Source organism: Coffea eugenioides, unplaced genomic scaffold, assembly GCF_003713205.1.
Source record: "Coffea eugenioides isolate CCC68of unplaced genomic scaffold, Ceug_1.0 ScVebR1_1601;HRSCAF=2480, whole genome shotgun sequence".
Classification (NCBI taxonomy): Eukaryota; Viridiplantae; Streptophyta; class Magnoliopsida; order Gentianales; family Rubiaceae; genus Coffea; species Coffea eugenioides.
In genome coordinates this window covers 1-13,681 of record NW_020862016.1, presented here as the reverse complement: position 1 = coordinate 13,681, position 13,681 = coordinate 1, and the positions used below count along the sequence as shown (strand labels likewise).

The window sequence follows — 13,681 nt, the reverse complement described above, 5'->3', positions numbered from 1 at the left end:
AAAACCGGAGGCATTGGCTTGTGCTGTATGTAAAGATATAGTTGGTGTTGGAGAAATGGTAAAGAAATTGCCTTGTGGACATGGATATCATGAGGATTGTATCATACCATGGTTGGGGTCGAGAAATTCGTGCCTTGTATGTAGGTATGAGTTGTCGACAGATGATGCAGAGTACGAGGAAGAAAGGAAAAAGAGAGCTACTGCTGCCGCTGCCGCTGCCCCGAGTTCTTCTTCCGGTGGCATTGGCGGTATTAGTGGTGATTACGAGATTCAGTTCTTCTAATCACACTGGTGGCATATACGTTTACTTTCTGCAATTATTTTTTGATTTTCTTTTTCAAGAATTAGCTTATGGTTTCAGATATTTTGACTCGTGGAACTTTATTTGTGGACTAGCTTGAGAAATTGTAAATTTGTTTCTTCTTTTCTTGTTAATGTAAATAAGATTTACTTTGATAAAAAACTTGTTTCTTCTTTATCTCGAGCATCGTGTTCTTGGGGTTAGATAACATGGAAACTGAAACATTTGCACCTATGAAATTAATGATATCATTTTAAACATGATATGCTATGCTATTGAGGTATGCAATTTAACATGTGCATTTGGGTGCTTTAGGAGCTTTACTTATGTCATAAAATGCAGTTAATTTCTAATTTCTTGTAATAATCTTTATTTGTTCAGTCTGGCAAACCGCAGCTATTAAAGGAGTGTTCACATCGATGGTTCTTTGCGTGCATAATAGATGTTATACCTTTAATTGAAACTGCAGATGCAGAACATTGATGTATTCTTTAGAAACCCTGACCGTAATGATCTCCCCAGTGTATTCAAGCTGAATCTTTGCTGAACGTCAGTCAATGCTGCTGCCTGTGCTAGCTCCCAGTGTAATGCATGATACTTGGTCGGAGATTTGCGGAAAGGCGTATGATTTGCACAATCTCTTGTGTGCTTGGATTCAAGTTCTCATTAGCGTTTTGCTGTTTTAATGCATGAAAACGCGTCTTGGCCACCGAGATTGTAAAGTGCCTATTTACTTATTTATTTGTGTGCAAAATTCATGACTTGCATTTTCTGCTCCTGTTGTGTGATGCGTTTTCATTTTGAATCTTTGTATGGAGATGAGAGCAGATATTTATTTTAAGAAGTTCTTGAGTTCGAATTCCTGGTTCTTATGTATAATAATAATAAAAATCAACCGTAGCTTGAAGTGAAACTTGATGTAAAGATGCATCATGTTTTACTACAATTTTAGGTTGTTGTAATTTTGTGCATTTAGCTTGATGAATGCCCGTGCACTCTCAATGTTGATGCCCTAGCCGCCAACTGGGAAGCTTTCATTCTAGCTCCCGCCCATGAAAAGGGGTGAAGAAACAGGTTTTAGACGAGAACTTGATGATGATCTTCTCTCCTCCTAATGAGATTTCGTGAGAATGGCCGCCCTCGGAACCGGAAAGCCGTAGCGTTCTCAATATTGGTTTGGTAGATTTCTGCTATTCCACTTCCACTTCCTGTGTGCTTTTTCAGTAAACGGTTGTTGTACGGTACATTGATTTTTAAATTACTACTACTACAAGTAAAATCTTGTCCAAACCAAAAAATAAAAGAAAAAGAAAAGATTGAATACGTGTCTAAATGTCGATGGGTAAAACCGAGGTAGAATTGGGAGGTGGAACACAGGATCCTAATCTTTTATTTTTTTTAAGTATATTATTTGGTTGGCAAATTAGCTACTAATTTAGCTAAAACCCACAATATGTCTCGCGCAGCGCAACAAAACGTCACTAGGCAACTGCTGGTGTGTAAAGTCCAAAAAAACAGCAGCTCCTTCTCCTAAAAGCTGAAATTGAGAATCCCCATAAGTCACCAAACACAACATCATCTCGCTAGTCGCCACTCAATGGCTTTCGGATTTCTTGTTTGAACCTCCGAGCGATGAGGAAATCGAGTACGGGCACGACGACAGTAAGGACGACTCAGGCGAAGAAGACGGAGAAGCGGAAAACGACGCCGTTAACGAGGAGGAAGACGAAATATCAATTTCTCCAGCTAAAAAGAATAAAAAAATCCAAGCACTCTCCCTGGGATTTCTCTTCCTACTCCCAATCAGTTGCCGACGGGCATGCCCGCCGCTGCACCACTTGAGGACCACTCAATTGAGTTTCGATTGGCCGTGCCTGAAAGAGAAGGGTATATTGGGAATCCAGACGATTACGTAGATACGGCGCGGTTATGAGCTTTGCAGTCAAAACCTGGCCCGAAACTGCATAGCGATGGTGCGGCAGAGGAGCATCTCCCGCATGCAAAAGCTTTCTGTGTAGAAGAAGCATTAGAAATAAACCACGGAGGATTAAAGTCCAAAACCCCGGAATGTCATTGGCTTGTGCTGTATGTAAAGATATATGTTTCGTGTTGAGAAAATGGTAAAGAAATTGCTTGGGACATGGATATCATTGATGGATTGTATCATACCATGGTTGGGGTCGAGAAAGTCGTGCCTTGTATGTAGGTATGAGTTGTCGACAGATGATGCAGAGTACGAGGAAGAAAGGAAAAAGAGAGCTACTGCTGCCGCTGCCGCTGCCCCGAGTTCTTCTTCCGGTGGCATTGGCGGTATTAGTGGTGATTACGAGATTCAGTTCTTCTAATCACACTGGTGGCATATACGTTTACTTTCTGCAATTATTTTTTGATTTTCTTTTTCAAGAATTAGCTTATGGTTTCAGATATTTTGACTCGTGGAACTTTATTTGTGGACTAGCTTGAGAAATTGTAAATTTGTTTCTTCTTTTCTTGTTAATGTAAATAAGATTTACTTTGATAAAAAACTTGTTTCTTCTTTATCTCGAGCATCGTGTTCTTGGGGTTAGATAACATGGAAACTGAAACATTTGCACCTATGAAATTAATGATATCATTTTAAACATGATATGCTATGCTATTGAGGTATGCAATTTAACATGTGCATTTGGGTGCTTTAGGAGCTTTACTTATGTCATAAAATGCAGTTAATTTCTAATTTCTTGTAATAATCTTTATTTGTTCAGTCTGGCAAACCGCAGCTATTAAAGGAGTGTTCACATCGATGGTTCTTTGCGTGCATAATAGATGTTATACCTTTAATTGAAACTGCAGATGCAGAACATTGATGTATTCTTTAGAAACCCTGACCGTAATGATCTCCCCAGTGTATTCAAGCTGAATCTTTGCTGAACGTCAGTCAATGCTGCTGCCTGTGCTAGCTCCCAGTGTAATGCATGATACTTGGTCGGAGATTTGCGGAAAGGCGTATGATTTGCACAATCTCTTGTGTGCTTGGATTCAAGTTCTCATTAGCGTTTTGCTGTTTTAATGCATGAAAACGCGTCTTGGCCACCGAGATTGTAAAGTGCCTATTTACTTATTTATTTGTGTGCAAAATTCATGACTTGCATTTTCTGCTCCTGTTGTGTGATGCGTTTTCATTTTGAATCTTTGTATGGAGATGAGAGCAGATATTTATTTTAAGAAGTTCTTGAGTTCGAATTCCTGGTTCTTATGTATAATAATAATAAAAATCAACCGTAGCTTGAAGTGAAACTTGATGTAAAGATGCATCATGTTTTACTACAATTTTAGGTTGTTGTAATTTTGTGCATTTAGCTTGATGAATGCCCGTGCACTCTCAATGTTGATGCCCTAGCCGCCAACTGGGAAGCTTTCATTCTAGCTCCCGCCCATGAAAAGGGGTGAAGAAACAGGTTTTAGACGAGAACTTGATGATGATCTTCTCTCCTCCTAATGAGATTTCGTGAGAATGGCCGCCCTCGGAACCGGAAAGCCGTAGCGTTCTCAATATTGGTTTGGTAGATTTCTGCTATTCCACTTCCACTTCCTGTGTGCTTTTTCAGTAAACGGTTGTTGTACGGTACATTGATTTTTAAATTACTACTACTACAAGTAAAATCTTGTCCAAACCAAAAAATAAAAGAAAAAGAAAAGATTGAATACGTGTCTAAATGTCGATGGGTAAAACCGAGGTAGAATTGGGAGGTGGAACACAGGATCCTAATCTTTTATTTTTTTTAAGTATATTATTTGGTTGGCAAATTAGCTACTAATTTAGCTAAAACCCACAATATGTCTCGCGCAGCGCAACAAAACGCCACTAGGCAACTGCTGGTGTGTAAAGTCCAAAAAAACAGCAGCTCCTTCTCCTAAAAGCTGAAATTGAGAATCCCCATAAGTCACCAAACACAACATCATCTCGCTAGTCGCCACTCAATGGCTTTCGGATTTCTTGTTTGAACCTCCGAGCGATGAGGAAATCGAGTACGGGCACGACGACAGTAAGGACGACTCAGGCGAAGAAGACGGAGAAGCGGAAAACGACGCCGTTAACGAGGAGGAAGACGAAATATCAATTTCTCCAGCTAAAAAGAATAAAAAAATCCAAGCACTCTCCCTGGGATTTCTCTTCCTACTCCCAATCAGTTGCCGACGGGCATGCCCGCCGCTGCACCACTTGAGGACCACTCAATTGAGTTTCGATTGGCCGTGCCTGAAAGAGAAGGGTATATTGGGAATCCAGACGATTACGTAGATACGGCGGGTTATGAAGCTTTGCAGCAAAACCTGGTACTCCGAAACCTGATTAAAGCTATGCATCCCTGGCCGAGGCCCTAGCATACTCCCGCATCAAAAGCTTCTGTAGTAGAAGCATTTAGCACCACGCGAGATTAAGTCAAAACCTGGATTAGGCATTTGCGTGCTCTGGCATGTATGTAAAGATATAGTTTGGCTGTTGCGATGTGAAATGCTGCTGTATAAAAGAAATGTGCCTTTTTGGACCATAGAGTATCAATTGTAAGTTATGTAACTCGAGTTACTCTAGTGGTTAGGATGTTCGGAGAGAAATATCAGTGCCTTGTATGAGGATGACCGTTGTCGATCAGATGCATGCTAGATGTACGAGAAATGAAAGGAATAAAGAGAGCTACTGCCTGCCGCTGCCGTCTCCCCGAGATTCTCTGCTCTAATTTTCCTGGCATGCCGTAGTAGCTTGTTGATTACACTGATTCAGTTCTTCTTAATCAACACTGGTGGCCCATTACTACGGTTTACTTTCTGCAATTCTTTTTTGATTTTCTTTTTCAAGAATTAGCTTATGGTTTCAGATATTTTGACTCGTGGAACTTTATTTGTGGACTAGCTTGAGAAATTGTAAATTTGTTTCTTCTTTTCTTGTTAATGTAAATAAGATTTACTTTGATAAAAAACTTGTTTCTTCTTTATCTCGAGCATCGTGTTCTTGGGGTTAGATAACATGGAAACTGAAACATTTGCACCTATGAAATTAATGCTATCATTTTAAACATGATATGCTATGCTATTGAGGTATGCAATTTAACATGTGCATTTGGGTGCTTTAGGAGCTTTACTTATGTCATAAAATGCAGTTAATTTCTAATTTCTTGTAATAATCTTTATTTGTTCAGTCTGGCAAACCGCAGCTATTAAAGGAGTGTTCACATCGATGGTTCTCTGCGTGCATAATAGATGTTATACCTTTAATTGAAACTGCAGATGCAGAACATTGATGTATTCTTTAGAAACCCTGACCGTAATGATCTCCCCAGTGTATTCAAGCTGAATCTTTGCTGAACGTCAGTCAATGCTGCTGCCTGTGCTAGCTCCCAGTGTAATGCATGATACTTGGTCGGAGATTTGCGGAAAGGCGTATGATTTGCACAATCTCTTGTGTGCTTGGATTCAAGTTCTCATTAGCGTTTTGCTGTTTTAATGCATGAAAACGCGTCTTGGCCACCGAGATTGTAAAGTGCCTATTTACTTATTTATTTGTGTGCAAAATTCATGACTTGCATTTTCTGCTCCTGTTGTGTGATGCGTTTTCATTTTGAATCTTTGTATGGAGATGAGAGCAGATATTTATTTTAAGAAGTTCTTGAGTTCGAATTCCTGGTTCTTATGTATAATAATAATAAAAATCAACCGTAGCTTGAAGTGAAACTTGATGTAAAGATGCATCATGTTTTACTACAATTTTAGGTTGTTGTAATTTTGTGCATTTAGCTTGATGAATGCCCGTGCACTCTCAATGTTGATGCCCTAGCCGCCAACTGGGAAGCTTTCATTCTAGCTCCCGCCCATGAAAAGGGGTGAAGAAACAGGTTTTAGACGAGAACTTGATGATGATCTTCTCTCCTCCTAATGAGATTTCGTGAGAATGGCCGCCCTCGGAACCGGAAAGCCGTAGCGTTCTCAATATTGGTTTGGTAGATTTCTGCTATTCCACTTCCACTTCCTGTGTGCTTTTTCAGTAAACGGTTGTTGTACGGTACATTGATTTTTAAATTACTACTACTACAAGTAAAATCTTGTCCAAACCAAAAAATAAAAGAAAAAGAAAAGATTGAATACGTGTCTAAATGTCGATGGGTAAAACCGAGGTAGAATTGGGAGGTGGAACACAGGATCCTAATCTTTTATTTTTTTTAAGTATATTATTTGGTTGGCAAATTAGCTACTAATTTAGCTAAAACCCACAATATGTCTCGCGCAGCGCAACAAAACGCCACTAGGCAACTGCTGGTGTGTAAAGTCCAAAAAAACAGCAGCTCCTTCTCCTAAAAGCTGAAATTGAGAATCCCCATAAGTCACCAAACACAACATCATCTCGCTAGTCGCCACTCAATGGCTTTCGGATTTCTTGTTTGAACCTCCGAGCGATGAGGAAATCGAGTACGGGCACGACGACAGTAAGGACGACTCAGGCGAAGAAGACGGAGAAGCGGAAAACGACGCCGTTAACGAGGAGGAAGACGAAATATCAATTTCTCCAGCTAAAAAGAATAAAAAAATCCAAGCACTCTCCCTGGGATTTCTCTTCCTACTCCCAATCAGTTGCCGACGGGCATGCCCGCCGCTGCACCACTTGAGGACCACTCAATTGAGTTTCGATTGGCCGTGCCTGAAAGAGAAGGGTATATTGGGAATCCAGACGATTACGTAGATACGGCGGGTTATGAAGCGTTGCAGCAAAACCTGGCCGAAACTGATAGCGATGGGCGGCGAGGAGCATCTCCCGCATCAAAAGCTTCTGTAGAAGCATTAGAAACCACGGAGATTAAGTCAAAACCGGAGGCATTGGCTTGTGCTGTATGTAAAGATATAGTTGGTGTTGGAGGAATGGTAAAGAAATTGCCTTGTGACATGGGATTCATGAGGATTGTATCATACCATGGTTGGCGGTCGAGAAATTCTGCCTTGTTATGTAGTATGAGTTGTCGACAGATTGGATGCAGAGTACGAGGAAGAAAGGAAAAAGAGAGCTCTGCTGCCGCTGCCGCTTGCCCCGAGTTCTTCTTCCGTGGCATTAGGCGGTATTAGTGGTGATACTGAGATTCAGTTCTTCTAATCACACTGGTTGCATATACGTTTACTTTCTGCAATTATTTTTTGATTTTCTTTTTCAAGAATTAGCTTATGGTTTCAGATATTTTGACTCGTGGAACTTTATTTGTGGACTAGCTTGAGAAATTGTAAATTTGTTTCTTCTTTTCTTGTTAATGTAAATAAGATTTACTTTGATAAAAAACTTGTTTCTTCTTTATCTCGAGCATCGTGTTCTTGGGGTTAGATAACATGGAATCTGAAACATTTGCACCTATGAAATTAATGATATCATTTAATAAGACTAATCATTTTTAAACATGAATATGCTATGCCTATTTCGCAGCGTATGGCAATTTAAACAATGTGCATTTGGGTTGCTTTTAGGAGCTATTGCTTATGTCCATAAAATGCAGTTAATTTCTAATGTCTTGTAATGAAATATTTATTTGTTCAGTCTGGCAACCCGCAGCTATTAAAGGAGTGTTCACATCGATGGTTCTCTGCGTGCATAAATAGATGTTATAAATCATACCTTTAAATATGAAACTGCAGATGCAAAGAAACATTGATTTGTATTATTTAGAAATCCGCCTGACCGTAATGAATCTCCCCTCAGTTGTATTCCAGGCTGAATCCTTTGTCTGAAATCGTGATGGCAGTCAGGGAATGCTTAAGGCTGCTGCCTGTGCTAGCTCCCAGTGTAATGCATGATACTTGGTCGGAGATTTGCGGAAAGGCGTATGATTTGCACAATCTCTTGTGTGCTTGGATTCAAGTTCTCATTAGCGTTTTGCTGTTTTAATGCATGAAAACGCGTCTTGGCCACCGAGATTGTAAAGTGCCTATTTACTTATTTATTTGTGTGCAAAATTCATGACTTGCATTTTCTGCTCCTGTTGTGTGATGCGTTTTCATTTTGAATCTTTGTATGGAGATGAGAGCAGATATTTATTTTAAGAAGTTCTTGAGTTCGAATTCCTGGTTCTTATGTATAATAATAATAAAAATCAACCGTAGCTTGAAGTGAAACTTGATGTAAAGATGCATCATGTTTTACTACAATTTTAGGTTGTTGTAATTTTGTGCATTTAGCTTGATGAATGCCCGTGCACTCTCAATGTTGATGCCCTAGCCGCCAACTGGGAAGCTTTCATTCTAGCTCCCGCCCATGAAAAGGGGTGAAGAAACAGGTTTTAGACGAGAACTTGATGATGATCTTCTCTCCTCCTAATGAGATTTCGTGAGAATGGCCGCCCTCGGAACCGGAAAGCCGTAGCGTTCTCAATATTGGTTTGGTAGATTTCTGCTATTCCACTTCCACTTCCTGTGTGCTTTTTCAGTAAACGGTTGTTGTACGGTACATTGATTTTTAAATTACTACTACTACAAGTAAAATCTTGTCCAAACCAAAAAATAAAAGAAAAAGAAAAGATTGAATACGTGTCTAAATGTCGATGGGTAAAACCGAGGTAGAATTGGGAGGTGGAACACAGGATCCTAATCTTTTATTTTTTTTAAGTATATTATTTGGTTGGCAAATTAGCTACTAATTTAGCTAAAACCCACAATATGTCTCGCGCAGCGCAACAAAACGTCACTAGGCAACTGCTGGTGTGTAAAGTCCAAAAAAACAGCAGCTCCTTCTCCTAAAAGCTGAAATTGAGAATCCCCATAAGTCACCAAACACAACATCATCTCGCTAGTCGCCACTCAATGGCTTTCGGATTTCTTGTTTGAACCTCCGAGCGATGAGGAAATCGAGTACGGGCACGACGACAGTAAGGACGACTCAGGCGAAGAAGACGGAGAAGCGGAAAACGACGCCGTTAACGAGGAGGAAGACGAAATATCAATTTCTCCAGCTAAAAAGAATAAAAAAATCCAAGCACTCTCCCTGGGATTTCTCTTCCTACTCCCAATCAGTTGCCGACGGGCATGCCCGCCGCTGCACCACTTGAGGACCACTCAATTGAGTTTCGATTGGCCGTGCCTGAAAGAGAAGGGTATATTGGGAATCCAGACGATTACGTAGATACGGCGGGTTATGAAGCTTTGCAGCAAAACCTGGCCGAAACTGATAGCGATGGGCGGCGAGGAGCATCTCCCGCATCAAAAGCTTCTGTAGAAGCATTAGAAACCACGGAGATTAAGTCAAAACCGGAGGCATTGGCTTGTGCTGTATGTAAAGATATAGTTGGTGTTGGAGAAATGGTAAAGAAATTGCCTTGTGGACATGGATATCATGAGGATTGTATCATACCATGGTTGGGGTCGAGAAATTCGTGCCTTGTATGTAGGTATGAGTTGTCGACAGATGATGCAGAGTACGAGGAAGAAAGGAAAAAGAGAGCTACTGCTGCCGCTGCCGCTGCCCCGAGTTCTTCTTCCGGTGGCATTGGCGGTATTAGTGGTGATTACGAGATTCAGTTCTTCTAATCACACTGGTGGCATATACGTTTACTTTCTGCAATTATTTTTTGATTTTCTTTTTCAAGAATTAGCTTATGGTTTCAGATATTTTGACTCGTGGAACTTTATTTGTGGACTAGCTTGAGAAATTGTAAATTTGTTTCTTCTTTTCTTGTTAATGTAAATAAGATTTACTTTGATAAAAAACTTGTTTCTTCTTTATCTCGAGCATCGTGTTCTTGGGGTTAGATAACATGGAAACTGAAACATTTGCACCTATGAAATTAATGATATCATTTTAAACATGATATGCTATGCTATTGAGGTATGCAATTTAACATGTGCATTTGGGTGCTTTAGGAGCTTTACTTATGTCATAAAATGCAGTTAATTTCTAATTTCTTGTAATAATCTTTATTTGTTCAGTCTGGCAAACCGCAGCTATTAAAGGAGTGTTCACATCGATGGTTCTTTGCGTGCATAATAGATGTTATACCTTTAATTGAAACTGCAGATGCAGAACATTGATGTATTCTTTAGAAACCCTGACCGTAATGATCTCCCCAGTGTATTCAAGCTGAATCTTTGCTGAACGTCAGTCAATGCTGCTGCCTGTGCTAGCTCCCAGTGTAATGCATGATACTTGGTCGGAGATTTGCGGAAAGGCGTATGATTTGCACAATCTCTTGTGTGCTTGGATTCAAGTTCTCATTAGCGTTTTGCTGTTTTAATGCATGAAAACGCGTCTTGGCCACCGAGATTGTAAAGTGCCTATTTACTTATTTATTTGTGTGCAAAATTCATGACTTGCATTTTCTGCTCCTGTTGTGTGATGCGTTTTCATTTTGAATCTTTGTATGGAGATGAGAGCAGATATTTATTTTAAGAAGTTCTTGAGTTCGAATTCCTGGTTCTTATGTATAATAATAATAAAAATCAACCGTAGCTTGAAGTGAAACTTGATGTAAAGATGCATCATGTTTTACTACAATTTTAGGTTGTTGTAATTTTGTGCATTTAGCTTGATGAATGCCCGTGCACTCTCAATGTTGATGCCCTAGCCGCCAACTGGGAAGCTTTCATTCTAGCTCCCGCCCATGAAAAGGGGTGAAGAAACAGGTTTTAGACGAGAACTTGATGATGATCTTCTCTCCTCCTAATGAGATTTCGTGAGAATGGCCGCCCTCGGAACCGGAAAGCCGTAGCGTTCTCAATATTGGTTTGGTAGATTTCTGCTATTCCACTTCCACTTCCTGTGTGCTTTTTCAGTAAACGGTTGTTGTACGGTACATTGATTTTTAAATTACTACTACTACAAGTAAAATCTTGTCCAAACCAAAAAATAAAAGAAAAAGAAAAGATTGAATACGTGTCTAAATGTCGATGGGTAAAACCGAGGTAGAATTGGGAGGTGGAACACAGGATCCTAATCTTTTATTTTTTTTAAGTATATTATTTGGTTGGCAAATTAGCTACTAATTTAGCTAAAACCCACAATATGTCTCGCGCAGCGCAACAAAACGCCACTAGGCAACTGCTGGTGTGTAAAGTCCAAAAAAACAGCAGCTCCTTCTCCTAAAAGCTGAAATTGAGAATCCCCATAAGTCACCAAACACAACATCATCTCGCTAGTCGCCACTCAATGGCTTTCGGATTTCTTGTTTGAACCTCCGAGCGATGAGGAAATCGAGTACGGGCACGACGACAGTAAGGACGACTCAGGCGAAGAAGACGGAGAAGCGGAAAACGACGCCGTTAACGAGGAGGAAGACGAAATATCAATTTCTCCAGCTAAAAAGAATAAAAAAATCCAAGCACTCTCCCTGGGATTTCTCTTCCTACTCCCAATCAGTTGCCGACGGGCATGCCCGCCGCTGCACCACTTGAGGACCACTCAATTGAGTTTCGATTGGCCGTGCCTGAAAGAGAAGGGTATATTGGGAATCCAGACGATTACGTAGATACGGCGGGTTATGAAGCTTTGCAGCAAAACCTGGCCGAAACTGATAGCGATGGGCGGCGAGGAGCATCTCCCGCATCAAAAGCTTCTGTAGAAGCATTAGAAACCACGGAGATTAAGTCAAAACCGGAGGCATTGGCTTGTGCTGTATGTAAAGATATAGTTGGTGTTGGAGAAATGGTAAAGAAATTGCCTTGTGGACATGGATATCATGAGGATTGTATCATACCATGGTTGGGGTCGAGAAATTCGTGCCTTGTATGTAGGTATGAGTTGTCGACAGATGATGCAGAGTACGAGGAAGAAAGGAAAAAGAGAGCTACTGCTGCCGCTGCCGCTGCCCCGAGTTCTTCTTCCGGTGGCATTGGCGGTATTAGTGGTGATTACGAGATTCAGTTCTTCTAATCACACTGGTGGCATATACGTTTACTTTCTGCAATTATTTTTTGATTTTCTTTTTCAAGAATTAGCTTATGGTTTCAGATATTTTGACTCGTGGAACTTTATTTGTGGACTAGCTTGAGAAATTGTAAATTTGTTTCTTCTTTTCTTGTTAATGTAAATAAGATTTACTTTGATAAAAAACTTGTTTCTTCTTTATCTCGAGCATCGTGTTCTTGGGGTTAGATAACATGGAAACTGAAACATTTGCACCTATGAAATTAATGATATCATTTTAAACATGATATGCTATGCTATTGAGGTATGCAATTTAACATGTGCATTTGGGTGCTTTAGGAGCTTTACTTATGTCATAAAATGCAGTTAATTTCTAATTTCTTGTAATAATCTTTATTTGTTCAGTCTGGCAAACCGCAGCTATTAAAGGAGTGTTCACATCGATGGTTCTTTGCGTGCATAATAGATGTTATACCTTTAATTGAAACTGCAGATGCAGAACATTGATGTATTCTTTAGAAACCCTGACCGTAATGATCTCCCCAGTGTATTCAAGCTGAATCTTTGCTGAACGTCAGTCAATGCTGCTGCCTGTGCTAGCTCCCAGTGTAATGCATGATACTTGGTCGGAGATTTGCGGAAAGGCGTATGATTTGCACAATCTCTTGTGTGCTTGGATTCAAGTTCTCATTAGCGTTTTGCTGTTTTAATGCATGAAAACGCGTCTTGGCCACCGAGATTGTAAAGTGCCTATTTACTTATTTATTTGTGTGCAAAATTCATGACTTGCATTTTCTGCTCCTGTTGTGTGATGCGTTTTCATTTTGAATCTTTGTATGGAGATGAGAGCAGATATTTATTTTAAGAAGTTCTTGAGTTCGAATTCCTGGTTCTTATGTATAATAATAATAAAAATCAACCGTAGCTTGAAGTGAAACTTGATGTAAAGATGCATCATGTTTTACTACAATTTTAGGTTGTTGTAATTTTGTGCATTTAGCTTGATGAATGCCCGTGCACTCTCAATGTTGATGCCCTAGCCGCCAACTGGGAAGCTTTCATTCTAGCTCCCGCCCATGAAAAGGGGTGAAGAAACAGGTTTTAGACGAGAACTTGATGATGATCTTCTCTCCTCCTAATGAGATTTCGTGAGAATGGCCGCCCTCGGAACCGGAAAGCCGTAGCGTTCTCAATATTGGTTTGGTAGATTTCTGCTATTCCACTTCCACTTCCTGTGTGCTTTTTCAGTAAACGGTTGTTGTACGGTACATTGATTTTTAAATTACTACTACTACAAGTAAAATCTTGTCCAAACCAAAAAATAAAAGAAAAAGAAAAGATTGAATACGTGTCTAAATGTCGATGGGTAAAACCGAGGTAGAATTGGGAGGTGGAACACAGGATCCTAATCTTTTATTTTTTTTAAGTATATTATTTGGTTGGCAAATTAGCTACTAATTTAGCTAAAACCCACAATATGTCTCGCGCAGCGCAACAAAACGTCACTAGGCAACTGCTGG

General features: G+C 40.0%; 3 protein-coding genes across 3 annotated transcripts; all 3 read left to right on the top strand.

Annotated features, from left to right (window-relative positions):
• The first annotated feature begins 6,913 nt into the window (after positions 1-6,913).
• Positions 6,914-7,387, top strand: LOC113755596 (E3 ubiquitin-protein ligase CIP8-like). The gene has a single exon (XM_027299566.1). The coding sequence runs from the start codon at positions 6,914-6,916 to the stop codon at positions 7,385-7,387; it is 474 nt and encodes a 157-aa protein (XP_027155367.1).
• Positions 7,388-9,328: 1,941 nt separating this feature from the next.
• On the top strand, positions 9,329-9,829 carry LOC113755595 (E3 ubiquitin-protein ligase CIP8-like). The gene has a single exon (XM_027299565.1). The coding sequence runs from the start codon at positions 9,329-9,331 to the stop codon at positions 9,827-9,829; it is 501 nt and encodes a 166-aa protein (XP_027155366.1).
• A 1,837-nt stretch (positions 9,830-11,666) lies between these two features.
• On the top strand, positions 11,667-12,167 carry LOC113755594 (E3 ubiquitin-protein ligase CIP8-like). Its single transcript, XM_027299563.1, has one exon. It carries the CDS (start codon positions 11,667-11,669, stop codon positions 12,165-12,167), a length of 501 nt encoding a protein of 166 aa, XP_027155364.1.
• The last annotated feature ends 1,514 nt before the right edge of the window (positions 12,168-13,681 follow it).

Bases quoted from the DNA above. Each gene is read 5' to 3' on its own strand.
- LOC113755596 (XM_027299566.1), top strand. From the start codon at position 6,914: ATGCCCGCCGCTGCACCACTTGAGGACCACTCAATTGAGTTTCGATTG.
- LOC113755595 (XM_027299565.1), top strand. From the start codon at position 9,329: ATGCCCGCCGCTGCACCACTTGAGGACCACTCAATTGAGTTTCGATTG.
- LOC113755594 (XM_027299563.1), top strand. From the start codon at position 11,667: ATGCCCGCCGCTGCACCACTTGAGGACCACTCAATTGAGTTTCGATTG.